We start from the raw sequence: 26,643 nt of genomic DNA on the forward strand, positions 1-26,643 counted from the left end.
ATGGGAAAAAGATACAACGGCTCAGAAGTTGAATGAATGAATGTCTTGCAACAGTAGTAATGCTGCAGTGATATGCAGTAGCAAAGTAGTGGGGTCAATTTTCCCAGCAGTACTTGCAGTTTGGCACAGAGAGAGACAATGTTTTTTATTTTTATTTTTATTTTTATTTTCACCTGTTGGCTTTTCTAATGTTCGTGCCATCTGTGAGGGGACCAGACACTTTGAAAGAGCCATCGGGCAATCAACACACCCGTATGTTCATTACCTGTGAGAGGAAAAAGTATCCGACCAACAAATGGCAGTAGTCCAATGAAAGGTTTGGAAAGAAAAGAGGCTGAACTGAAGTTTTTTTCTTTGCGTGGATTTGCCAACTGCTGTAATCTTAGGTCTGCCCAGCTTCATAAGGAAATCTGGTTTCTACATATCCCATGGATTAATGAGTCAGACAGAATGAGGGAGAGGTTTTTCTATTCAGCTTGAAGGACAGAAGGCCTCTACAATGTTGATGTAAAATGAGGCTGACACTGTGCCATGGGGAACAACTGGACCTTAGACTCACTGACAAGTCCAAACTCACAAAGGTACTGATTGGTCAAGCAACAAACACCTATCTGAGGTTGAAACACAACAGAACAAATGCTATAAGCACATAGCTCTCTGTAGTAAAATAGGACTCATTAACTAATAATTTCCTTAGTAATATCTTACGGGATCAATGAAGTGCATTTCTTTCCTCTTTCTTCTTTCTTAAAAGACCCTGTTCAATATTACACAATTTAGACACAGACATAATAGTAAGGGAAATAAAATAACTCCTATTAACCATTTTAAAGAAAGTCGTTAAAAATATTACTGCAATCACAAACACCTCACCTCTAGATTTATCTTTGTTACTAGACTGGCATTTATTATTGTTGTATGTTCTTCAAGAAATCCTCAGGGATAAGACACAGTTAATTCCGTCAATGCTTTTTTCACAAGACTTGGACAATCAAAAACAAAAGCTATTGGAACAAAATCACCATCTCTAAAAATGCAACAACTACATGAATTTCATGACCAATAAGGCTAATATTATGGTTTTAGTTTGTCACGAGAGAACATTTTAAGTTGTTGACTAGTAAAGTTAAAAAAGTGATGTTAGAGTTTTTGGTCATAGATTTATGATTTGACATGACATTAAAACATGAACAAATATTATACTGTTAATATTCATTCATTCATTCGTTTTCCTGACCACTTCATCTGCTTGTGCGGGTCACGACAAGCTGGAGCCTATCCCAGCTGGCATAGGGTGTGAGGTGGGGCAAACTCCGGGCACGACGCCAGTGCACCGCGGAGCCACACAGACAAATACGCACACACACACTCACTCCTACGGGCACTTTGGAATGGTCAGTTAACCTGAAGTGCATGTTTTTGGAGGCAGGAGGAAGCAGTAGAACCCGGAGAGAATCACGCATGCACAGGGAGAACATACGAACTCCGTACAGACCTGGACTCAAACCCGGACCCGTGTTGTTGTGCGCCAACAGCGCTACAAACTGCCCCACTGTGCTGCCTAATAATTAATAGATATTAATATTATGATCATCATAAGATTAAAAGGCCAATATCTGAAAAATATTGTCCTTCCCTTTTACTGTGCTTGTAGTGTATTGAAGTGAAGTATGGACACAACTTTTATATATATAAATATATATATATATATGTATAAAGTTGTGTCCATATATATATGTGCACATATACAGTGTATATATATTTATATATATACACAGTACATACTGTATATATAAGTTGTTAATTCCGTCTCTTTGTTCCTAAGAGACTAATATATATATACTGTATATATATCCATCCATCTATCTTCCACAGCTTATCCAGAAATGGGTCGTGGGGGGAGCAGCTTCAACAAGAAGCCCCTAACTTCCTTTTCCCCGGCCACATCCACCAGCTCTGACCGGGGGATCCCTAGTTGTTCCCAGGCCAGTGTTGAGATATAATCCCTCCACTTGGTATTGGGTCTGCCCCGAGGTCTCCTCCCAGCTGGACGTGCCAGAAACACCTCCCTAGGGAGGCGCCCCAGAGGCATCCGCACCAGATGCCCATACCACCTCAGCTGACTCCTTTCCACTCAAAGGAGCAGCTGCTCTACTCTGAGCCCCTCACGAACAGCAGTGTTTCTCACCTTATCTCCAAGGGAGACACCAGTTATCTGCTTGAGAAAGCCCATTTCCGCCGCTTGTATCCGCGATCTCGTTCTTTCGGTCATGACCCATTGCTCATGACCATAGGTGAGGGTAGGAACGAAGATTAATGGAGAGCTTTTCCTCTCAGGTTTGCTCCCTCTTTGTGACAACAGTGCAGTAAAGTGACTGCAATACCGCTCCTGCTGCCCCAATTGTCCGTGCGATCTCACGCTCCATTGGTCCTTCACTCGTGAACAAGACCCAAAGATACTTAAACTCCTTCACTTGTGGAAGGACCTCATTCCCCACTCGGAGAAGGCAGTCCACCGGCTTCCTGCTGAGGACCATGGCCTCAGATTTGGAGGTGCTGATCCTCATCCCTGCCGCTTCACACTTGGCTGCAACATGGACCAGTGAGCACTATTGGTTACAGGCCATGACGCAAACAGGACTACATCGTCTGCAAAATGCAGCAATGCAATCCTCAGCCCACCATTCTGTAACCCATCCTCACCATGACTGCATGGCTGAAGGACTTTGCATTCGCGAAACAAAAATAAACCACAACTACACCTTGATATCCTGTCCATGAAAATCACAAACAGAATTGGTGATAAAGTGCAGCCTTGGCGAAGGCCAATAGCTACTCTAAACAAGTCCGACTTACTGCCGAGATTCCGAACGCAGCTCTCACTTTGGGCGTACAGGGATTGGATGGCCCTGAAGAGAGGCCCCCACACCCCATACTGCCACAGTACCTCCCACAGTATATCCCTGGGGACTCGATCGTACGCCTTCTCCAACTCCACAAAATACATGTAGAATGGATGGGCATACCCCAAGCCCCCTGTGAGATCCCTGCAAGAGTAAAAAGATGGGCCGTTGTTCCACCACAAGGACGAAACCCACATTGTTCCTCCTCAGTCTGAGGTTTGACAATCGCCCGGACCCTCCTTTCCAGCACCTTGGAGTAAACTTTCCCAGGGAGCCCGAGGAGTGTGATGCCCCTGTAGTTGGCACACACCTTCTGATCCCCATTTTTAAAAGAGAAACCACCACCCCAGTCTGCCACTCTTTCGTCACTGTCCCAGACTTCCACGCAACGACAGCCCCTCAGCCCCGACCGATGTAATCTGCAGTTTTGTAGTTTTTGGTTTATAGTTTGTAGTGTAAATATAAACTGTAAATTGTTGATAATATATGTTAAAATGTATACCATATGTGAATATGTATATTTCATATGTTACATACAGTATGTTAATATGTATGTGTATTATTTAAGTATTTATGTATGACCCCCCCCCTCTCCCCCCAGCAGCTACGATCGCACAAATTTCCCTACTGTGGGACAATAAAGGAATATCTTATCTTATTACATGGCTTATTGACAGTTATCTTCCTGCTCTCTTTCTCTCTTTTTATTTCTCTCTGTCTCTCTCTTTCATACACACACACACACGCGCACACACACACACACACACACACCCTCAGGAATACACAGTGGACGTTTTCTTCCGCCAGAGCTGGAAGGATGAACGACTGCGATTCCATGGACCGATGAACATCCTGCCTCTCAACAACCTGATGGCGAGTAAGATCTGGACTCCTGACACTTTCTTTCACAATGGCAAGAAATCTGTGGCCCACAACATGACCATGCCCAATAAGCTGCTGAGGATCATGGAAGATGGAACATTACTCTACACTATGAGGTAGTTGATTTCAGTGGTTTGGAAACATCACTTTTTTCTTCATAATCACTTTCAGTCCATGGTATGTTCGTGTGTGCTGCTGGTGATAATTGCTCCTACAGTTTAAATATTTCTAGCAGTTTAAGCCAAAGGCCAAAGAGTTTGTGGTTAAATGGTCAAACAACAACCAACTAAAAACCCTGAATAAAATTAACATCCTGTCACACACACACTTTTTAAGTACTTTAACTTGCAGATCCACTCAAGGCGGAAATCATTTCTGTTCAACAATGCCAGAGCAAGTTGTATTTGAAGTCTTAATAGTATAGATTGCAATGAAATACGAAGAGTTCATTATTAATGATGGCAATCCTGTTCGCCAAAACTTTTTTGCAGTCTTGCCATAGACAGAACAATATTGGTGAGAATGGACAAAGTTTTGGACATTTCCACGTCATTTGTTTTGCATTACCAGTCATACCTCGAAGATGATTTCTCCAGTTGTGAGCCCAGGCAGAAGGAGCAATCAAAATTTCTCTTCACAAAATGCAGTCTATCAATAAGTCTCACAGACACGGATCGCTCGTCCTGACTGGTTCATTCACAGGACGAGACCATAGCCAGTGGCTATGACTGTCCACTCACGGAAAGTCACAGCCACGGCTTCTTGGCTTTAGCACAGCTTAAACCAATACAAGCTTACCAGTACCAGCTTAGCAGTACATGCCTTACTGCGCTGGTGGTGATTTTCAGACTGGGGTGCTTCTTCAATGTTATCATCTTAGCTACTTTTGTTTACCGATAACCCAATACGATTTATTATCTGTAATGTACTGACAATGACAGACAATGCCTAGTAGGATGTGCTCTCTGGTCGAGGACTGTGGTGGACAGTTGTCAGACAAGACACATGTTGTGACATTTCTGACATCTATGTATGCTTTACTGCGTTAATCGAAGGTCAGGTGGAGAGTGTGGAATGGGGTCAGGAAAGAGTAACGTGTTCTTTTTTCACAGTTTATTTCTCACTGGGGCATATGCGTTTGACTCAGACATTCTGCTCCAATACGCTGGACATGGCCCATGGGTTTCTATATGGACTACATTGTAGCTCATGAAATGCAGTTGATCCAGGGTTCCTGAACTATACTCTGTCAGTATAAAAACAAGGTGGACACCAGTACTGAGCTTGCCATGCTATGCCTGCTCCAAATCAACATAAGTATTAAAGATATGCTATCTGTATTTTGTGCCACTCTGTGGAAAAGCAGACAGAAGTGTCTTGCAGTCTAAATATGACCTAGGGGCTCATTAATTGGTGACCCCTGCCCCAGTGGAAACTTTATCACTTAAAGTGGGCATATTTTGATATGTTGTAGTCAATGAAGTTGACAATGGTGTCTAGCATATTGTACAATGTCTCATTATTCACATAAGATGCCATGTGTGTGTGTGTGTGTTTGTGTGTGCGCAGACTAACAGTTCAAGCTGAGTGTCCCATGCACCTGGAGGACTTCCCCATGGACTCTCACTCATGTCCTCTCAAGTTTGGCAGCTGTAAGTGTGAGCAGACGTTTCAGAACCCAGCCAGGGTGTGTTTACAATTTAAATAATGTATTTTGAGTAAAAGTTGTATTTAAGTATATATATCAAAATTCCACACTATTTTTGACTGACAACAAACTCATGTTCAGAGATCAATTTGCTAAAAATTGAGAGAAAAAAACAAGCTTTTACACATTACTAAAAATTAATTAATATAGTCTAAAATCAAGGTGTAGTTATATATAATGGTGACAAAACTTTTCTTTGTTGATCATTATGTCCAATTTCGTACAATTTCCTTCGGGATTATTAAAGTATGTATGTATGTATGTATGTATGTATGTATGTATGTATGTATGTATGTATGTATGTATCTATCTATCTATCTATCTATCTATCTATCTATCTATCTATCTATCTATCTATCTATCTATCTATCTATCTATCTATCTATCTATCTATCTATCTATCTATCTATCTATCTATCTATCTATCTATCTATCTATCTATCCATCTATGTCCCTGCATTCCGCCAGATGCCTACACTAACACAGAGGTCACGTATACCTGGACTCGTAATGCCTCCCATTCTGTGGACGTAGCAGCTGATGGGTCACGACTCAACCAGTACGACTTGGTAGGCCAGACTGTGGGGAAGGAGACCATTAAATCCAGCACTGGTAAGCATCCCAAATTCATAATGAGATCTGTAGGTGTTATGAAGAAGTCATGAAATTTACAAGCAATACATACAATCTTTAGGGTTATACAGACATTACTGCTCCAGTCATGACACTGCAGTTTAGTAGAATGAGGCTTGCAGCTTGGATCTTTAATGGTGGTCGTCCACCACGCTAGTTAAAGGACAGAAAAAAGGACTCATGATTCCAATGTGCAGGTTTAAAAGACATCGTATAGTAAATCATTACTATAGCAGGGGCAGTTCAAGGAGCAGCACTGCAGTGCAGTTCAGTTCAAGTGATGGATGGATGAATGGAAGGATGAATGGATGGATGGATGGAAACAGTCCTCTAGCAGCAGCTGAAAGCTTCCTCTACCATGAACTACTCACCTCCTACTGGTCTGTTAACCACATCAAACATAATAAATAAGTCAAGGGATCAAAATTTCAGTTTAAAGACGTCCTTAAAACATTTTAAACCAAACTGTAAAAACTCACTACCTTCAAATTGCCGTTATATTTGCCCCAATTTGTCAGAGTCATTCATTCAAACCAGATCTGCTTGACAGATTATTATTACACGGAGAGAAATGGGTGTCAGAACCTGAAGATGGTTGGCCATTTTAGTTCTGGGGTCAGATCATATGGGCATTCAGCCCCAGAAGGAGGATGGAAGTTTGTGCGTGCAGAGGTTTTTTAAATTTCTGAAAAAATAAATAAATAATAAATTTATTGCAGGCAATGTATAGGGGTTTTTATTCCTTTTGAAATCTATGTGCTTGCATCCTGTATAAAACACACTTTCTTCAATTCCTAACACTAACTTTCAAAAATTCCGTCTTTGTCAGCTTTCCCCAAACACACCAGTAAAAACAGAAAGCAGCATTTCTTCTAAGTATTCTGACATGTAAAAACTCTGGAACTATTTTGTTTGGCTACACAAACCTAGAAACCCACATTAACACAACATCACTAAAACATCTAAAACATGAACATTAATTTGACTTAACACTCCTAACTCACTTCTTTTGTGTTTCAAAAAGAGCGTGTGTGAAATTTTCTGGCTTCCAGGGTGATTCTGTTCATTTTTACGACATCAACACTGGTTCTGTTTGGAGTACAAACATTGTATTGGTATAGTTGGAAAGGTAAAAAGGCCTTTCAATGGAGTTTAGATCAATTTTGAAGGGCATAGAACCACCTGTGAATAAGGAATATATACACACCAGACATTTTGGAAGATTTTCTTTCCTAAACAGGATGAAGTCAATTACACTCATGTTCATATCCATCCTGTACATTTTTATGGCTCTGTCAGGAACATATAGCTAGAACAGTCCTGAAGTAGCAATTGAGAAAGTAGTTCACAATGGTGTGATCACATTGAGCTATAAAGGTTCTTTTTGGATACATGTTTTCCTAATTAATGCATTTTATGTCAATATAACATTTATATGTGGCGGCAGTGGCTCAGCGGTAGGGCAAATGTCTTAAGACCAGACATCGCCCAGACATCGGTGGTTCGAGTCCCGCTTCCGCCAGACATCTTTAGAGTGTGAGCTGACAGTGGGGGTAACAGCTCACCTCCCAGCCACTGCCGAGGTGCCCTTAAGCAAAGCGCTGCCCCCCCCCCACAAGCTGCTAATTGGGGCGCACCCCGAAGTCGCGACCGATAACTTCACCTCCCCCAGTACTGAATCATGTGATTAATTGCATGCCAGCAGGCCCCTAGTGTGTTGTGTTTACAGGGGCCTTTATACAGTGTTGTTGTGTGCTACTAACAAATACATATATACTGTATACAATATATACAATATATATATACTGTATATATATATGCATGTACAACGGAGTGTAAAGATAATTTCCCCGTTTGTGTGAATAATAAAGTGTGCTTTAATCTTTAATCTTTGTACACACAGTAGTTGTGATATATTGTCAAAATGTCAACATCCTTGCCGTCAGGTGAATACACAGTCATGACAGCCCACTTCCACCTGAAGAGGAAAATCGGCTACTTTGTAATCCAGACATACCTGCCCTGCATCATGACAGTCATCTTATCACAGGTGTCTTTCTGGCTCAATCGAGAGTCCGTGCCAGCCAGAACCGTCTTTGGTGAGTTTTAATATTTCAAATTAAAGCCACACCTTCTTCCAAAAAAAAGAAAAGGGATTCATCCCACTTTTGGTAGAATTGCATGACATTCCAGTCCTCTGCCTTATACAGAATGCATGTGTTGTGATGCGCTGGTGACCTGTCCGGGGTGTTCCCCATCTCTCGCCCTTGGCAACCTGGGATAGGCTCCAGCAACACCCGTCACCCGCAAGGTGGCAAAGCAGCTGAATATGAGATGATTTGGTTTTCTCGTCTTCAAGAGAATGGATGGATGGAGGAATTCAGGGATGGATAGATGGACAGACGGAGGACAGACAGATGGACAAATGGATATGTTGTGATTCCAGTCATGACCTCGAGTTTTCAATCAATCAACCTTTATTTGTTACGCCTAATCACATCAGCAGACATTTCAAAGTGCTTTAACAGACATATCTTCTGTTTTCCATTTCCTTTGTTTTTCCAGGTCTTTTTTCTAGATTTCCTTCCTCTTTGAGCGTCTGATGTTTCCTCCTGACCCCAGGTTGCTCCTCATGCCACCTGTCTGTCGTTATTCGTCACTGTTTGTTTTGTCTGTGTGATGCTTTGTGCCACAGGACTAGTTGGTGTCCTGTGTTGCCATGTTTATCATTTGTTTGTTTCCTACGCTGTGGCCTGTTTTGCCACCAGTTATTCCACCTGCATTATTCCATAGGATAGACGATGCCCTATGGGTGTGACACATTCCCCTAACTACGTTGACACTGTGTTGATGTTGGTGAATCACTTAATAAGGAATGGTCCTGTTTACATAACCAGCTGAAAATAAAGAGCTAACTGAATGAAAGCTTATCTATTTCAAGTAATTTGAATACAACCAAAATAATGACTGTGACAATACAGTAGGTCACATGCAGCAGTTAAATGTGAAATGTTTGTACTTGTTTGTTCAGGGAGAAGGCAACATTTACACATTTAGAAGAAAAAGTTTTTGTAGCATTTTGGCGTCCAGGTGATTCCATGTCTGGGAGCAGCTCTTTCACAAAGCAGGATGAAGGGAGTTCATGCAAAGTTTGTAGAGGTGCAGATAAGTGTTTCTTTTCTGCCAGTATTCTAAGACATCCTGTCATCTAGATATTTTGCTCTTTCATAAATACCAATCGATGGTATCTGCGGTTGCATTGGAATTTTTTTGCTTTCTAAAATGATCATGTCCAGCAGCTACTACATTATTAAATCATTCATTCGTTCATTATTTTTCATGTACCGCTGCTGTATCCGCCGTAGCGGGTCACGGGGACCTGGAGCCTACCCCGGCTGGCATAGGACATGAGGCGGGGGACACTCCGGGCACGATGCCAGTGCACCGCAGACATATTTAAGTCACAGCTACTAATTTGACTTATTACCGTATTTTCCACACTATAAGGCGCACCTAAAAGCTTAAAATTTTCTCATAAACCCGTAGTGCGCCTTATAATCCGGTGCATCTTATATATGAATTAATATTCATATTAATATTGGTTAAAAACGTGATCGCTGAAAAAAAAGCCGGCAGTCTGGCCGCCAGTCATGCCGCACTCCGCCACCAGAGGAGCACCCTCACAAGGCACTCGGGCCTACGCCCCCTAACAACGGTAGTCAAGGTGCGTCACCGAAGTCCCGGCTCTGACTGAGCTGCTCTCAGACGGTAGAGCAGACTGTAGGAGCACCGGTGATTGCGTAGCAAAACATAAGGAACTTTCAACAATTCTATGAATAAAGTTTGACTGACTGACTGATCTCAGTATGTCCTAACTATTTGGCGTCGGAAATAACCCACTTAAACTCAATTGGTCTTAAAAATGCCATTGTGCTGTCATTTGGAATCTAGTGATGGTCCATTCTATTAGTCTGCGGAAACACATGGAGAAACTGGCATAAAGGTGAATGAAAGACCCTCAAAGCTGAACTTCCAGCCTTTTCTGAAATTTCAAGAGCAGACAGTGCTAGATAAAGGTGCCAACGGGTGTGCTGCATTGATTTACAAATGTAGTTGATAGCTCTGGGCGGGCGGTGGAGGGGCACATTCAGGCTTGTGTATTCTGTCTGCAGAGATGTGCAGTGACATTCACGGCGGTGAGACACCGACGTTAAAGTCAGTTCTAGGAGTGAAACAGCGTCATATTTGCCAGTAAATTAGCAGCCTGACATTAAAAACTAGTTAAAAAATTGTTTGGGACACACAGCAGCAAATAGCTGCACCTCACCTCCGACTGGACTACCGATCGATCGAAACAATATTTAATTAATAAACAAAGACGAACGTCGGAGCTTAAATATCTACTTCGAACTTCAGATCAGGAAATAATCCTCTCTGTTCGCACTGAGTGCACTCGTAATGAATTTAACCAGTTTTTAATGTCTGTTTTTTTAATATGCGTGTTGACTTCTTTCTAAGATGGCAAAGTGATCAAGTGATCAAGTTTCTTTGATGACGCTCAGAATGGCTTATTGACAACAATAGGGGCCATTCAAAGGTAGTCAGGAAGTCGTGAATGCAATCATTACTGCCTGAGCGGCGCGGCTCTATCTAGTGGATGGATTGCGCAACTACAGCCAGTTTATCAAATAAATTGTATTTATTTTTTAATGTGTACGCCTTATAATCCGGTGCGCCTTATATATGAAATACATTATAAAACAAACAAATTATCGAGGGTGCGCCTTATAGTCCTGTGTGCCTTATAGTGCAGAAAATACTGTATGTGTCTTATTAATTAAGTCACATTACATGACTTGCAAGAAAATGAAAATATAAAACAAAAAGAATATAAAATACAAAATTGAGATTAAATATGGGCAAGTTAAATAACCAGATGGAAAAAATCTGCATAATTAATGTAGCCCAGTAAGTGGCGCCAAACTCTGTGATCTTCTTCTTTTCCTTTTGGCTTTTCCCTTCAGGGCAAGGGAAAAGCCTGACGGCAAGGATGTTGACATTCAGGCGAATCAATTTCCTCCATCTAACCCTGTCCTTTGAATCCTCTTCTCTCACACCAACCACCTTCATGTCTTCCCTCATTACATCCATAAACCTCCTTTTTGATCTTCCTCTAGGCCTCCTGCCTGGCAGTTCAAAACTCAGCATCCTTCTACCAATATATTCACTATCTCTCCTCTGGACATGTCCAAACCGTCTCAGTCTGGCCTCTCTGACTTTATCTCCAAAACCTCTGACATGTGCCGTCCCTCTGATGTACTCATTCCTGATCCTATCCTTCCTGGTCACTCCCAGAGAGAACCTCAGCATCTTCATCTCTGCTACCTCCAGCTCTGTCTCCTGTCTTTTCTTCAGTGACACTGTCTCTAAGCCAAACAACATCGCTGGTCTCACCATAGTTGTGTACACCTTTCCTTTCATTTTAGCTGAAACTCTTCTATCACACATCACACCTGACACTTTTCTCCACCCGTACCATCCTGCCTGTTCACGCTTCTTCACCTCTTTTCCACACTCTCCATTGCTCTGGACTGTTGAGCCTAAGTACTTCAAATCCTCCACCTTCTTGATCTCTTCTCCCTGTAACCTCACTCTTCCACTTTGGTCCCTCTCATTCACACACATGTACTTTGTCTTACTGAGGCTAACCTTCATTCCTCTCCTTTCCAGCACAAACCTCCACCTCTCTAGCTTCTCCTCCAGCTGTTCCCTGCTCTCACTGCAGATCACAATGTCATCTGCAAACATCATAGTCCATGGAGATTCCTGTCTAACCTCGTCTGTCAGCCTGTCCATCACCATAGCGAACAAGAAGGGGCTCAGAGCTGATCCCTGATGCAGTCCCACTTCCACCTTGAACTCCTCTGTCACACCTACAGCACACCTCACCACTGTCTTACAGTCCTCATACATGTCCTGCACTGCTCTAACATACTTCTCTGCCACTCCAGACTTCCTCATACAATACCACAGTTCCTCTCTGGGCACCCTGTCATAAGCTTTCTCCAGATCTACAAAAACACAATGCAGCTCCCTCTGGCCTTCTCTGTACTTCTCTATCAACATCCTCAAAGCAAATACTGCCTCTGTAGTACTCTTTTTTGGCATGAAACCATACTGCTGCTCACAAATGTTCACTTCTGCCCTTAGTCTAACTTCCACTACTCTCTCCCATAACTTCATTGTATGGCTCATCAGCTTTATTCCTCTGTAGTTGCCACAACTCTGCACATCTCCCTTGTTCTTAAAAATGGGCACCAGCATACTTCTCCTCCATTCCTCAGGCATCTTCTCACTATCTAAGATCCTGTTGAACAACCCAGTCAGAAACTCTACTGCCACCTCTCCTAGACACTTCCATACCTCTACAGGTATATCATCAGGACCGACTGCCTTTCCACTCTTCATCCTCTTCAATTCCCTCCTCACTTCATCCTGACTAATCTTTGCTACATCCTGGTCCACAACAGTCACCTCTTCTAGTCTTCGTTCACTCTCATTTTCCACGTTCATCAACTCTTCAAAGTACTCTTTCCATCTTCCCATCACACTACTGGCACCTGTCAATAGACTTCCATCCCTATCCTTAATCACCCTAACCTGCTGCATGTCCTTCCCATCTCTATCTCTCTGTCTTGCCAACCGGTATAGATCAGTCTCTCCCTCCCTACTGTCCAACCTAGCATAGAAGTCATCATAAGCTTCTTGTTTGGCCTTTGCTACCTCTACCTTCACCTTACGCTGCATCTCCCTGTACTCCTGTCTACTCTCCTCAGTCCTCTCAGTGTCCCACTTCCTCTTGGCTAACCTCTTTCTCTGTATACACTCCTGTACCTCCTCATTCCACCACCAAGTCTCCTTATCTACTTTCCTTCCAGATGACACACCAAGTACTCTCTTACCTGTCTCCTTGATCACATTAGCTGTAGTTGTCCAGCCATCTGAAAGCACCTCCTGACCACCCAGAGCCTGTCTTAACTCCTTCCTAAAAGTCATGCAACACTCTTCCTTTTTCAGCTTCCACCATTTCGTCTTCTGCTGTACGTTTGCCCTCTTGATCTTCCTCACCACCAGAGTCATCCTACACACCACCATCCTATGCTGTTTGGCTACACTCTCATTGGCTACACTGATCTCTTTCAGGTTACACCGTCTACACAAGATGTAGTCTACCTGTGTGCTCCTACCGCCACTGTTATAGGTCACTCTATGTTCCTGCCTCTTCTGGAAGATAGTATTCACTACAGCCATTTCCATCCTTTTTGCAAAGTCAACTACCATCTGTCCTTCTGCGTTCCTCTCCTGGATACCAAACCTGCCCATCACATCCTCATCACCTCTTGTTGTGACTTTATTTGAAGGATTTGATTTGCTACATAAATATTCATAAGTTAATAATTCATGTCAGACAGTTAATCTGATATATGTTAAGTATGTAGTTAAAATAATATGTATTTTATTTCATAGTATTTTTATTAGGAAAAGGGGAATAAGTTAGGAGCTAAAAATTGAAATTGATTACTTGTTTATGGCGGTCTGATTTCAGTGATGCACCAGGTGCAGAGAGAAAACAGTAGACGAATCATTGTTGTTAGCAGGCAAGCTAAGAAGCCTCAGTTGTTTTGGGAAATGTACAACCCTTTTTTGATTAAGTCAAAGAAAGCCGCCTCAGTATAAGGACAGAGTCTCGTCTCGTCATTCGTGGTGTTTAATTCACTACACCTCTGTTTCCTGCACCAACATGTCCATTGAAGTCTGCTCCAATGACAACTCTCTCACTTCTAGGCATGCTCTGCATCACTTCATCAAAGTCCGACCAGAATTTCTCCTTCTCCTCCAGCTCACATCCTACCTGTGGAGCATACCCGCTAACAACATTGAACATCACACCTTCTATTTCTAGCTTCAGACTCATCACTCTATCCGACACTCTTTTTACCTCCAGGACATTCCTAACAAACTCCTCCTTCAAGATAACTCTTACTCCATTTCTCTTCCCATCTATACCATGCTAGAACAATTTGAACCCTGCTCCTAAACTTCTAGCCTTGCTACCTTTCCACCTGGTCTCCTGTACACACAGTATGTCTACCTTCCTCCTCTGGATCATGTCAACCAACTCTCTACCTTTTCCTGTCATAGTTCCAACATTCAACGTCCCTACTCTTAGTCCTATACTCTTGGTGTTCCTCTTCTCTTTCTTCGAGCGATCGCACTTTCCTCCTCTCCTTCTTCGACAAACTTTGTGATACAAGAATAAAAGTATGAGAAGCTTTATTTGTCCCACAGTGGGCTAATTCGCTTGATTGCAGCAGCAGGGAAAAAGGGGTTCAAACATGCATGCATGCACATGTACAGATATACATATTATAACTTCAATACTTTAAAAAGATTACAGTCACCACTGTTCAATTTCAATTTACACTTAAACTGGTTATGAAGGGGCATTTAAAATCAAGGAGAGCATATCAAAAAAAAGACCAGACATGAAAATTGTGAGAAGTTAATCCATAAATTAAAATCACTTGATGACAATGTGTTGAATCTTGGCAGGTGCTCTTTCTATCAATGCGAAGAAGGATGAATGCTATCAAGATGGTTAATCTGTTTCAGTTTCTTAATGCCTTCCCATCTATTTGAATTAATCATTTTTAAGCAGCCAGACTCTATTAGAAAACCTTTCGTCTGGGGTTACAAAGCACATTTACACAAACCACTGAAAAGGGTGGTCTTGGTGTCCCTGTTTTTTGACATTATTAATGGGTACTCAGCTCCAGAGCTTTTACATGTTAGATTAATTGTGTTGCAGAGTGACACAGTGGGCACAGTGGATAGTGCTGTCGCCTGACACCAAGCGGAGTTTGTATGTTCTCCCCGTGTCTGTGTGGGTTCTCTCTGGGTTCTCAAGCTTTCTCCAACCTCCAAACACATTAGTTTAGATGAATTCATCAATTATAATTGTCTGTGTGAATTTTTGTTACTCATGTGGTCCCTCGATGAACTGGTGTCTTATCCAAAGTGTAACACAATCCAGAACTACAATTCACTTATATATCAACACGGCTAATTGTTTTTCAAGTTAAAGGTAGACCCTATGAGCCTAAATTCCACACAGCTGAACAATCATATTTAATATAAACTTAAAAACACATGAGCATTTAATTTTCTGTGCCAGCCACAATGTGGAAGATTAAGATGATTAAGATGTCCTAATTAGTCTTCAGGAACATGGATAAGGGTGGATCACCACAACATGTCAAGAGGATTTAGCCTAATGCTAATGGCATTTACCTCATAGATTCAGATTTTACGTGTCATGTTAAAATTACTCGGCAAGTTTCAGACTAAGTAAACAGTTTGCTCTGATGTCAGACTTCATGTGGTCTTTTCGTCTTTCCTGTTGGCGTCATCTGCAGCGTTTCCTCCTTTTCTCCACATTTCTGTGAACTTCTGAGCAGGAAACAAAACCATAATGTATTTATGTTCATGGAGACGTTCACCAACATGGAGACTGAAGACAATTCAGGTCAGGTTGAAAGTTAGAGCAGCAATTTAGACTATAGACTACCTGTAAGAAAACTGTCACAACCTGCTGTTAGTTCATATTTGATTAATTATTGACAGGGTTTTCCCCCTGAAGATAAAATTCACTCAGCAGAGGTATAGATGTAAAAACCAGGGATGATTTTCCCCCTCAACAAGTCACACCTATGTTGTTCCAAAGTTGTCATGTAGAAGTCAATCTTGAAATTAACCTTCTTTATGAATGTGCTCTGTTTTTTTTAATTTTTGTTGCATCCTGTAAATACTACCTGCTGTTCATTGACCGGGCTAACATGAGGCCTCTTGAAGGATTTGGAAAAGAAAACAATTTATGGTGAAAGCTGATCACTAATTTTATATTCGTATTTGACATATTTTTTTAAGTTATCAGTTATTTTATGGCCTCCCCTACTGCCCTGTCTTAAGATATTTTATGTCAAATTGAATAACTTTTTCCTAATATAATTGATTCACTCTCTTTCCAGGTGTAACAACGGTTCTCACAATGACGACACTGAGCATTAGTGCCCGCAATTCACTGCCAAAGGTGGCCTACGCTACTGCGATGGACTGGTTCATTGCTGTCTGCTACGCCTTTGTCTTCTCTGCACTCATTGAATTTGCTACTGTCAACTACTTCACCAAGCGAGGATGGGCATGGGATGGAAAGAGTGTTGTCCATGATAAGGTAGAAGTTTAGCTCTCTCAGAAACACCTTGTACCAATAGCAGTTACAGTCCACTTGATGGTATGCACAGACCACACTAAGTCTACTGTGATATAATTTTGTTGATGCAGCTTCAGCCAATCAAGAATATAATTCAAGAGTAATTCAGTTTATGTTGACCTGTTGCTGGTAGTGTTAGATATCAAAGTATAAGCTAGATATTATAAATGAAACAAACAAACTAGCATTATCTTGTCAGCATCATGACCGTAAACCCATGTTGCTATGGGTAACTTAAGACCATAATGAACACATTATTCTATAAAGATCCTTGGTAAAGATGCGCAAAAAGTATTGCATCTTATTTATTAAAAATGTACTAGCGGGAAACTGTGTAAATTCCACGATAAAACAATATCAGACTTCATACTAAGCATATGAAAACACATGTATTGGTATTATAAACCAATCGCACCCAATGTAGTCATAAATCAACGTAGTGACGTAACAACTTTGTGTTGGCAAATCATGGATTGTGCTGGGCAGGCATTGCGAAGCCGTAGATGAATGTTAGCAGGCTTAGTGGAGAAAGAAAGTTAACTAATCGTTAGACTGGGAAAGGAGCTAATGTTAAAAGAAAAGGCACCTGTAAAAAGAGCATGTGGACATTTTTTTTTAGAGAAGTGATAGTTCTGTTAGCTGACTACATGAAGATAACTGTATGTAGTTCTTCTTTTCCTTTCGGCTTTTCCCTTCAGGGGTCGCCCCAGCGAATTCATTGCCTCCATCTAACCCTGTCTTCTGCATCCTCTTCTCTCACACCAACTGCCTTCATGTCCTTTCACTACATCCATAAACCTTCTCTTTGTTCTTCCTGTAGGCCTCCTCCCTGGCAGTTTGAAACTCAGCATCCTTCTACCAATATATTCACTATCTCTCCTCTGGACATGTCCAAACCATCTCAGTCTGGCCTCTCTGACTTTAGCTCCAAAACCTCTAACATGTGCTGTCCCTCTGATGTACTCATTCCTTATCCTATCCATCCTGGTCACTCCTAACAAGAACCTCAGCATCTTCATCTCTGCAACCTCCAGCTCTGTCTCCTGTCTTTTCTTCAGTGACACTGTCTCTAGACCAAACAACATCGCTGGTCTCACCAGTTTTTTACACCTTTCCTTTCATTTTAACTGAAACTCTTCTATCACACCTGACACTTTTCTCCACCCGTTCCATCCTGCCTGGACACGCTTCTTCACCTCTTTTCCACACTCTCCATTGCTCTGGACTGTTGAGCCTAAGTACTTCAAATCCTCCACCTTCTTGATCTCTTCTCCCTGTAACCTCACTCTTCCACTTTGGTCCCTCTCATTCACACACATGTACTTTGTCTTACTGAGGCTAACCTTCATTCCTCTCCTTTCCAGCACAAACCTCCACCTCTCTAGCTTCTCCTCCAGCTGTTCCCTGCTCTCACTGCAGATCACAATGTCATCTGAAAACATCATAGTCCATTCATAGTTCATTTGGCAAAAGTTTTATGTCGGATGCCATTCCTGACACAACCCTCTGTAGTTATTGTCGGCTTGGGACCGGCACAATAACACACTGGCTTGTGCCCTCTTGCAGCTACATTATTGTAGCTACTCAAAGACCGTTTTTGTCAGATGCCCAAGGAGCATTTGGATAGTACATCAATTGTCCTATTCCAAACAAAAACCATAGTTGGACAGACTGTTCGTCCTAGCCAGCTAGTTTCACTCAGAATTTGTTGCTGTTATCTGTGTCATTCCTGCTGTTTGGACTTTCTGCTCCAAAACATGAAAATTATTGGAACAGTTATGACACTCTAAAATTATGGTGACTGGGAAGTCCATGTATAGTTAGTGATGGGCAGATGAAGCCCCATGAAGCATTGAAGCTTTTCATCCCAATTGGTTCACTACGGTTCAAAGCTTCATGAGGGTTCATTTGCTCTAGTATGACATCTACTGGATGGTAAAATATCACTTGGCATGGGTTCGAAGTGTGTGGCATTTTGCCGAAAGCCTGTGAATAAAATTGCCAGTAAAATAAGGAAGTATGCAAAACATGTATATTTTAGTGATGGCAGCACACTGTGTGTGTGTGTGTGTGTGTGTGTGTGTGTGTGTGTGTGTGTGTGTGTGTGTGTGTGTGTGTGTGTGTGTGTGTGTGTGTGTGTGTGTGTGTGTGTGTGTGTGTGTGTGTGTGTGTGTGTGTGTGTGTGTGTGGGTGGGTGGGTGGGTGGGTGGGTGGGTGGGTGGGTGTGTGTGTGTGTGTGTGTGTCTGTTGGACATGACAAAAATGAAAATACAGTTAATATGTACAGTGAGGGGAGGGTGGTTGGGGTTGGGGAATGGCCAATGATTGTGCTTTTGTAATGTTGTGGTATAGCCAGCGTTCATATCAGTGGTTTTTATTTTAAAACAACATTTTTGTCCACTGTGGCAGGTCTTAGGCGATATTTTTATGACAATATTTTTCCTGCTTTAGAAAACACCCACCATATATTGCTGTCAAAACTCAAACACAAACCGAACCACTACCTGAATCAGGCCATGTCCACACGTAGTTGCATAAGTGCATTGATCAACATGTTAATAAGCAGAACAAATCCAAGAACGGAACCGGGTTGCGCTACCTGCTGGTGGGAGAACTGTGTGATGGAGGTTGTCCTCCAGGAGAAACTGAGTGAATTTCCACACACAGAAAATTCACGGCGTTCCTCCTGGAGGACAAACTCCATCACAGTGTTCTCCCACTGGCAGGCAACGCAACCCGGTCTGACCCAGAACTGGCGTCGCCGTCCTTGGCAGGAATGTGAATGAATGAATGAATGAATGAATACATTAATAAATATATTGACTTTATGACTCATAAAGAAAGAAACAGACAAACAAATATCCAACTGTCAAGCATGTTTATCAACGCGTCTTCGACATGGAGCTGTTATACGCCAGAAAATAGCCGTTTTTATCTCCATCCATTCTGTGTGTACATGTAGACACTGCTCACACACACTAATGTCACAGTGGTTTTCGTCACAGGGAGACACCCCCTGGATAGAAAACTTTTTGGTTACAGCGTCCACACAACAACGCAGACCCTGCATTTTCAAAAAACTTAACTTTGACCAGTGTTTTTGTCCCAGATATCTGCTTTGTCGTGTGGACGAAAGGTGTAACCGCAACGAAAAGCCTCGCTACCTGCCTTACGCCTACGATGCCTTACGCCATATTGTTCACATGATTCCTTCTGGCAGATACGCCATGATTGGTTGGTCGCCGTGATTGGTTGAGCGCTTGATTGGTTGCGTGCTTGATTGACAGGTAGTGGGTGGAGTTAAAGCGTGACAGTGTGAGATTTTCAAGTGAGCTTATTTAAATACGCAGGTCCATGTCCAAAGTCAGGGCTATCATGAATAACACCAGCCACCCCCTGCACACCACCTTCTCCCAGCAGAGAAGCACCTTCAGCAGCAGACTGCTGTCACACAGTGCCTCCACAGAGAGGCTGACGTCCTCCTTCGTGCCCCAATGCCGTTAGGGGGTACAATGACTGTCTCTGGGGCGCGGGGGGAGGCAGCGAGGTCAGCATGCGGTTGAATGGAGGGGAAGAGATCGGATGTGAGCCTGTGCTGTAGTGTAATGGGGCCAAGGTGTTATGATGTTGTCACATTAGATAGTGACATGCCTTATAATGTCAGAAGGGTGTACCTTACCCACCATGTGGGCCTCCTGCTATCTTCACTTTCACTTTTTATTCTATTTTATACTGTTTATATTTTAGTTCAGTATACAGTATTTCCTTTTAGTGCTGTATGTGTCCATTACTGTAGTGTATGTCTTGTGGTATGTCCTGTGGTGTCAGTGCTTCTTTTTCTCCTGGTGTTTATCCGGTATTTATTCATTATATGTGCCTGAGCAGTGGATATGTGCAATTTCCCATGGGATAAATAAAGTATACTTTATATCTATCTATCTTTCTGTCTTAATAGGTAGGGAGATCCCTGCTTATGTATTAACCTGTAAAACAAATTACTATGTGAAGTTTTTCAAACTGAAAATAATTGATTGGAGTCATACATGTTTTGGTCTGCTTTGACAAACACATTAGCTAAAAGAAGAGCTACCTCGGGAATCGGAAGAGCCCTACTGATCAAAGCCAGAATTATGAGCTGGTAACTGTATAATTAGTCATTTTAATCATCACTCCCTTTATTACAAAGCAAAACATTTACAGTCATATTGACAAATGGACATTGTCTATGAACAAAATGCTATGATAACAAGAACTGTGAAACATTTGCATCCTCTCAAATGCTGAATTGTTCATTTTCAAGTAAATATTGTAAAGTAAACTTCAGAAAGTTTCTTATGTTTACCATTTTCCTTGCAGAAAAAGGAAGCTGTCACCGTGAAGAAGAACAATGCCTATGCTGTAGCCGTGGCTAACTATGCTCCAAGCACCTCAAAGGAGTCTGCACTGCCCACCATCTCTCAGAATGACACCAAAAAGCCTGCAGCAGAGACAAAGTCTGAACAAAAAAAATCCTTTAACAGTGTCAGTAAGATAGACCGCATTTCCCGCATCATGTTCCCTGTCCTCTTCTGGAGCTTCAACCTGGTCTACTGGGCCACCTACTTGAACAAAGAACCAGTCATTAAAGAACTGGATCCGTCTAAATGAATTGTTAATTTAGCACCGGAAAATAACCTCAGTGAAGAACCCATTAAGTTTCATTCAGATTTCTGATTCTTGAACATTGGTAGATGGTTTTGTTTGTTGTTTTTGAAAATTTTCTTGACTGTTGTATAAACCTACTGAACAGAGGTGGGCTAAGGCAATGTTCACAAGATAAAAACATGCATGATTTTTTGTCTTGGTTTGTTCTACTCAGAGTGCCATTGTAGCTTTTTTCGAGTAGAAAGACCCTCAGATATTCATCAAGTCTGCATTTGTCCTCAGCTTGATTGAGCTCTGAAGTTTCTTACTAGTCATTGTTCCAACAGCACATCTTTTTTTTGTTTAGTCCCGGTACTTTCATCAAATATTTGTGGTTCAGTAGAGGAAGTTTGCTTAGTTATCTCTGTACTGCAATGTTTAACTCATTGGCTGCCATTGGTGTCTATAGATGTCAACAGATGTCAATGGCAGCCAGTCTCTGCTTGTATAAGATTATGGAGGACTATGGTCAAAGCAAATAAAGTGTCAATTCTTCAGGAGTTTGGAATACACACCTAAGTCTTTGGTAAAGTGCTATAGAGAGATCACATTCGTGAGCCTCCCAGGTATTGGCAAGGAGGATTAGACCAATAGTGTAATCTCCGATTCAGGAGGAAGAATTTGGTTTTCATCCTGTTCCTAGAACACTTGACCAGTTATACACTTTCCATCAAGTGGTTGAGGGCTCATGGGTCGGTCTGTCTGTCTGTCGGTCGTCTGTTCGTTCGTTCATCTATCTATGAATTGTTTATTAATGGATTTCTAAATGTCTACACACACTTTTACACTTTTACAATGGAATTGTTTGAGACGACTGTCCCAACTGTCCTTCTTTCACACATGACTGTATTTTTTCTATTTTCCTTTGGTCTATTAATACAAAACTGTGATATTAGTGATATTCACTGACAGTAACTTTGTCTCTCTGTGTTCAGCTGAACCACCTAAAATGTTCTAAGAGTGTTTATTTTACTTGGAAAATGAAAATATTTGGATTAATATATTTATCATCAAATATCTTGCACACCCACCCACAGACACACACCCACCCACAGACACCCACAGACACCCACACACACACACACACACACACACACACACACACACACACACACACACACACACACACACACACACACACACACACACACACACACACACACACACACACAGTATTTGTCTTGTGCTGTTTTGCTCTCAGATATTTGCCTGATGTGTTTTATGATGCCAAAACCCTGTTTTTATAACCACTGTTGGACTGTTGTAGAATAATACTAGTTATTATGGGTTTGGATCCCAGTGAAAAGACATTTGTGCGAAATTTTTAAAAATGAATAAAAACAGATTCCAGTGTAGAAGTTCTTGATGGAACACCCATCAAGAACTGGTAAATTGGTAAACCAGAGAGTTCAGGTGACGTCAAATGGGCCCCCTAATGACCTGAATTTAATTTAGCACTTATGTGATGTTATATTTCTGCATGTCACCTCCAAGAGCCCCCTCAGATTGTTCAACACCTCACTGAAGCCTTGATCCACATCTGGGAGGAGTTCTCCCAGAACATCATGTGCAGATACATTATGAACCTGTTGCAGATGTCGCTACTCTGTGACCTTGTCATGGGTAAGCATATTATTGTGGGGGTTTTTTTAAAATCAGCCCTGAATGGTTTGTTAAATTTGGTATCCATTCATCAAAGCTGTTCTCAACTGATTACACACACAAGTAAGGATTTGATTGGATTGGATTGATTTGACATGTCATCGATTCATCCATCCATTTATCCAGGGTTGATTGTGGTGGCAGCGGACCAAGAAAGGCATTCTGTGTCTGTGTAGGTTCTCAGTCATCCAAGTCCAGGTAATTCAGAACAAAAATTAATTAACAAGACTTATTTTAGGTTGGTTGAAGACGTGTCACGTCTCATCCAAGAATCTTCTTCAGTTTCCATTGACTGCTCAAGAGTCCAGATACTTAAACTCCTGTTGGAGCAGAAAACACAGAACCAAACCAAGAACACAATAAGTGTTGTTAGGAATTGTTACTCGTTTCCAGTAAGTTGTGATGGTGATCTGCACCCAGGTGTGAATGGTTATGGTTTCTGAGGATGGAGGTGAATATTAAATTATAGGTGGCTGATAAATGGAGTCTTCATCCTCCTCTTTCTCTGTTTAGATATGGTTTCTCCAGTGTGACTAAAATGTCTTTTTTGACACATCTCTCAAATCGTCTTCCCTGATAAAAGCTGGAAATGACTGTCCTCAGAGGTGTGGACTGTCTTTCAGGTGTGGGTGGACTACTGAGTCCAGTCCTGAGGAGTTGTGTCTCCTGTGTTGAGAAGAAGTTGTTTTGTCTGTCCAATAAGCATTACATAATGTACACTAGTGTTCCATTGTTGTAATGTGCTCATTAATATGCAATTCAATCAAATAAACAAACTCATTTTAATCCAGAAATGTTTTCATCTTCAAATCACCTTGATATTCACCACAACAACATTCACATTCAAGTTCAGTATGTGTTAGGAACGCGTGCACACACACACACATACACACACATACACACACACACATACACGCACACACACACACACACACACAGACACACACACACTGCAAACAAGTCAGCAGTCCATGAGTTCTGCTTCATAGTGGCTGTTATTGAAAAGACTAAACTCAGCTTCTTTACAATCAGCAGTTCATCAGAACTGTTTCTGTGCTCTCTCGACTTTTCCTGCCTGTGATGAACACCAGTGTCTAGTAATCCCTGCACAGCAGAGTACTCCAACAAGGGGTGTTATTTATACAATTTGTTTTCACTTTATTATTGATTCACTGATTTTGTATATATATATATATATATATATATATATATATATATATATATATATATATATATATATATATATATATATACATACATACAGGTATATACTGTATTTATACATAGAGAGAGAGAGATATTGTTTTTTCATGGATTTCTAAATATCTACACAGACTTACACTTTAAGAATATAGTTGAGACAATAACCGTCCTTCTTTCACACATTACTGTATTCTTTCTGTTTTTCTTGAGGTCTATTAATACAAACGTGATATTAGTGATATTCACTGGCAGTAACTTTGTGCGTCTGTGTTCTGCTGTTGAACCACCTCTGAAAGGTTATAAACGTATGGGTTTTTGTTGGAAAACGAAAAATTTTCGGGTGAACATTTATCATCACATACAGTATCTTGCACTTACATCTCCTTTTTCCAAACCCACAGAGTTCCCTATCTTAGTGGTTATGGGCAGGTTTTTTAAAATGGGTGATTATTTTTTGCTAATGCAAACGTTCATTGTTCGGTGTCATGTTAAAAGGTTAACAGTAAATCACTGAGGTGACCGTGGATTTTCCACAGAGCAGTGATGGAAAGATAAGCGAACCAGCGCGCTGCACTGCAGATGGAGAGAGCAGTCATCTCCACGCAGCAACCGCCCCCTCCGCCTCGTCCCCCGACACACGCACGCACGCACGTACGCACGCACGCACGCACGCACACACACACACACACACACCCTTCCATATGTCTTTCCCTCATTTAACCCTCATCAGCCGCGTTGAGAGGCGACCTACAGACGCGAGGCTGTGATTTGTTCTCGGTGGACTCCGTTATAGGGTCGTTTCCCAGCGGTGAAAGAGAGACTGGCACCGGCTTGCAGGACAGAGCTATGAACCCGCGGTTGCTCCTCGCTCTTCTCGGACTCTGGTAAGTACCCACTGTGTGCATGCACGTCACGGAGCATGTATGTCTTCATCATGATGAGAAGCGGGTGGAACGTATATGTTGCCCTTCATGCGCACCCCCCCCCCCCACATACTTTATATTGATTGCTGCGTCCCGCAATAATAACTCGTGTGCTGACAGGAGGTTTGGCCCATCGTGTGAATTGAGGCCGTGGGGAATCATCCGTGATCATTTTATTTCATGGACAGTTGGGATTATTCTAGCCTGTAAACGACGTTTAGCTCAGTATAGAGGTTTCATTCTAGCACCATCTCAGCTTCGATGCGGTGATCTGTTAGATGTATAATGTATCTTTTTTTTTTTCACTTGGAAGCCACAGACCTCCAGAGGAAACCAACTGTTTAGCTGGTAACCAAGGTTATTTTCTAAAGCCTATCTCCAGGTGAAAAACTTGAAAATGTCATGAAAAACCTGCAGATCTACTCGGTAGCAGGTGCAGATCAGTGCACACAGCCAAGTCACACATGCAACAAACATATTACAAGTCACTGTGGACTTTCAGTGTCTTATGAATGATTCATGTGATGAGAGATTTATTTCATATGTCAATAATCTTAGCTCTCAGTGGCTGATTGTTGTCTTGGTGTTTTTATGACACTAGAGCACATTTTAATTGGGGCCCCACTGCTCATCACACAGCCTGTATCCACCCTGTTATAGGGACCTGATTAGAGCAGCCAGAGTCAATCACCTCCAACTGGTTAAAGGGGTTCTAAGTAATATATTATTAATATTTTATGAAGTCACTGAATCTTCAAATCTTATTTTGAGTCCTTCTCCACGTAGTGTCTCCTGCAAGAAAAATGTAGTTTGTTATAAATGTGTAGCAGCCCAAGAATCAGTTGATTGCTGCAAGTTTGTAAGACAGTGTGGGAGCACAGTGCACCCTGGCACATTCACGCGTCAACACTTGCGACTTCACCTCATCGAGGATTTTTGGTAGGATGTCACGTAATAGTGTATGGGCATTCTATTGGCTGACGGCACACGGAAGTGTGCTACATTCCGTGAGCCTCGGACTTCTGTGAGACACAAAACTGCTTTAAACAGTCAATAAGAGTGTGGAAAATACAGATACAAGGTGTTTTAATATCAGTATGGGGAGGGTTCATAGACGTTTAAATTACCGTAAATATTAAAATTAAGATATCGCAGAATTTGTTATTCGTGTGTGATTACTGGAGCGCATTAACTGTGAGTAATGACAGCACACTGTACACATCTGGGAGTGTACCATTCATTCATTGATTCATTCATGGATGTTGGTGGAGCCTATCCCAGCTAACTTCGGGTGAGAGGCAGGGTACCCACTGGATGCGACACCAGTAAAGCTCGGAGCCACATGAAAGACAGACAACCACTCACGCACACACCCACACTTACGGGCAATTTTGAACCCATCAGTTCACTTGGAAGTGCATGTTTATTACATAGAAACATAGAAACGGGGAGAACTTTCACACTCCAACTCAAACCTGGAACCTTTTAGCTGTGAGGCTACAGCGCTAGCCTTGCTCTTGGGTGTCAGTAGCTCAATCCACAAGGACTTGGCTTGGAGATGATAGGGTCAGTTTAAGTTCAGCATAGATCAGAGCATGGAGCAAGAACTGGTAGCTGGAAGGTGTCAGGTCACCTCCTGAGCACTGCTGAGGTGCCCTTGAATAAGGCACCACACTCCCAAAAAAATTCCAGGGCACAACACGTGACTGCCCATCA

At 41.9% G+C, this 26,643-nt stretch overlaps 1 protein-coding gene across 1 annotated transcript in view; it reads left to right on the plus strand.

The window, feature by feature from the left end:
- The window catches only part of gabra2a (gamma-aminobutyric acid type A receptor subunit alpha2a), a 39,652-nt gene extending 18,205 nt beyond the window's left edge, over positions 1–21,447 (plus strand). Inside the window, exons 5-10 of the mRNA XM_068339054.1 lie at positions 3,681–3,901; positions 5,355–5,437; positions 5,962–6,105; positions 8,073–8,225; positions 16,215–16,417; positions 20,813–21,447. Of these exons, the coding sequence (XP_068195155.1) occupies positions 3,681–3,901; positions 5,355–5,437; positions 5,962–6,105; positions 8,073–8,225; positions 16,215–16,417; positions 20,813–21,103 (1,095 nt within the window). The 3' untranslated portion in view covers positions 21,104–21,447. The remainder of the gene's footprint in view (positions 1–3,680; positions 3,902–5,354; positions 5,438–5,961; positions 6,106–8,072; positions 8,226–16,214; positions 16,418–20,812) is intronic.
- Positions 21,448–26,643: the final 5,196 nt, after the last annotated feature.

The sequence above is a fragment of the Antennarius striatus genome, chromosome 17, assembly GCF_040054535.1.
Source record: "Antennarius striatus isolate MH-2024 chromosome 17, ASM4005453v1, whole genome shotgun sequence".
Classification (NCBI taxonomy): Eukaryota; Metazoa; Chordata; class Actinopteri; order Lophiiformes; family Antennariidae; genus Antennarius; species Antennarius striatus.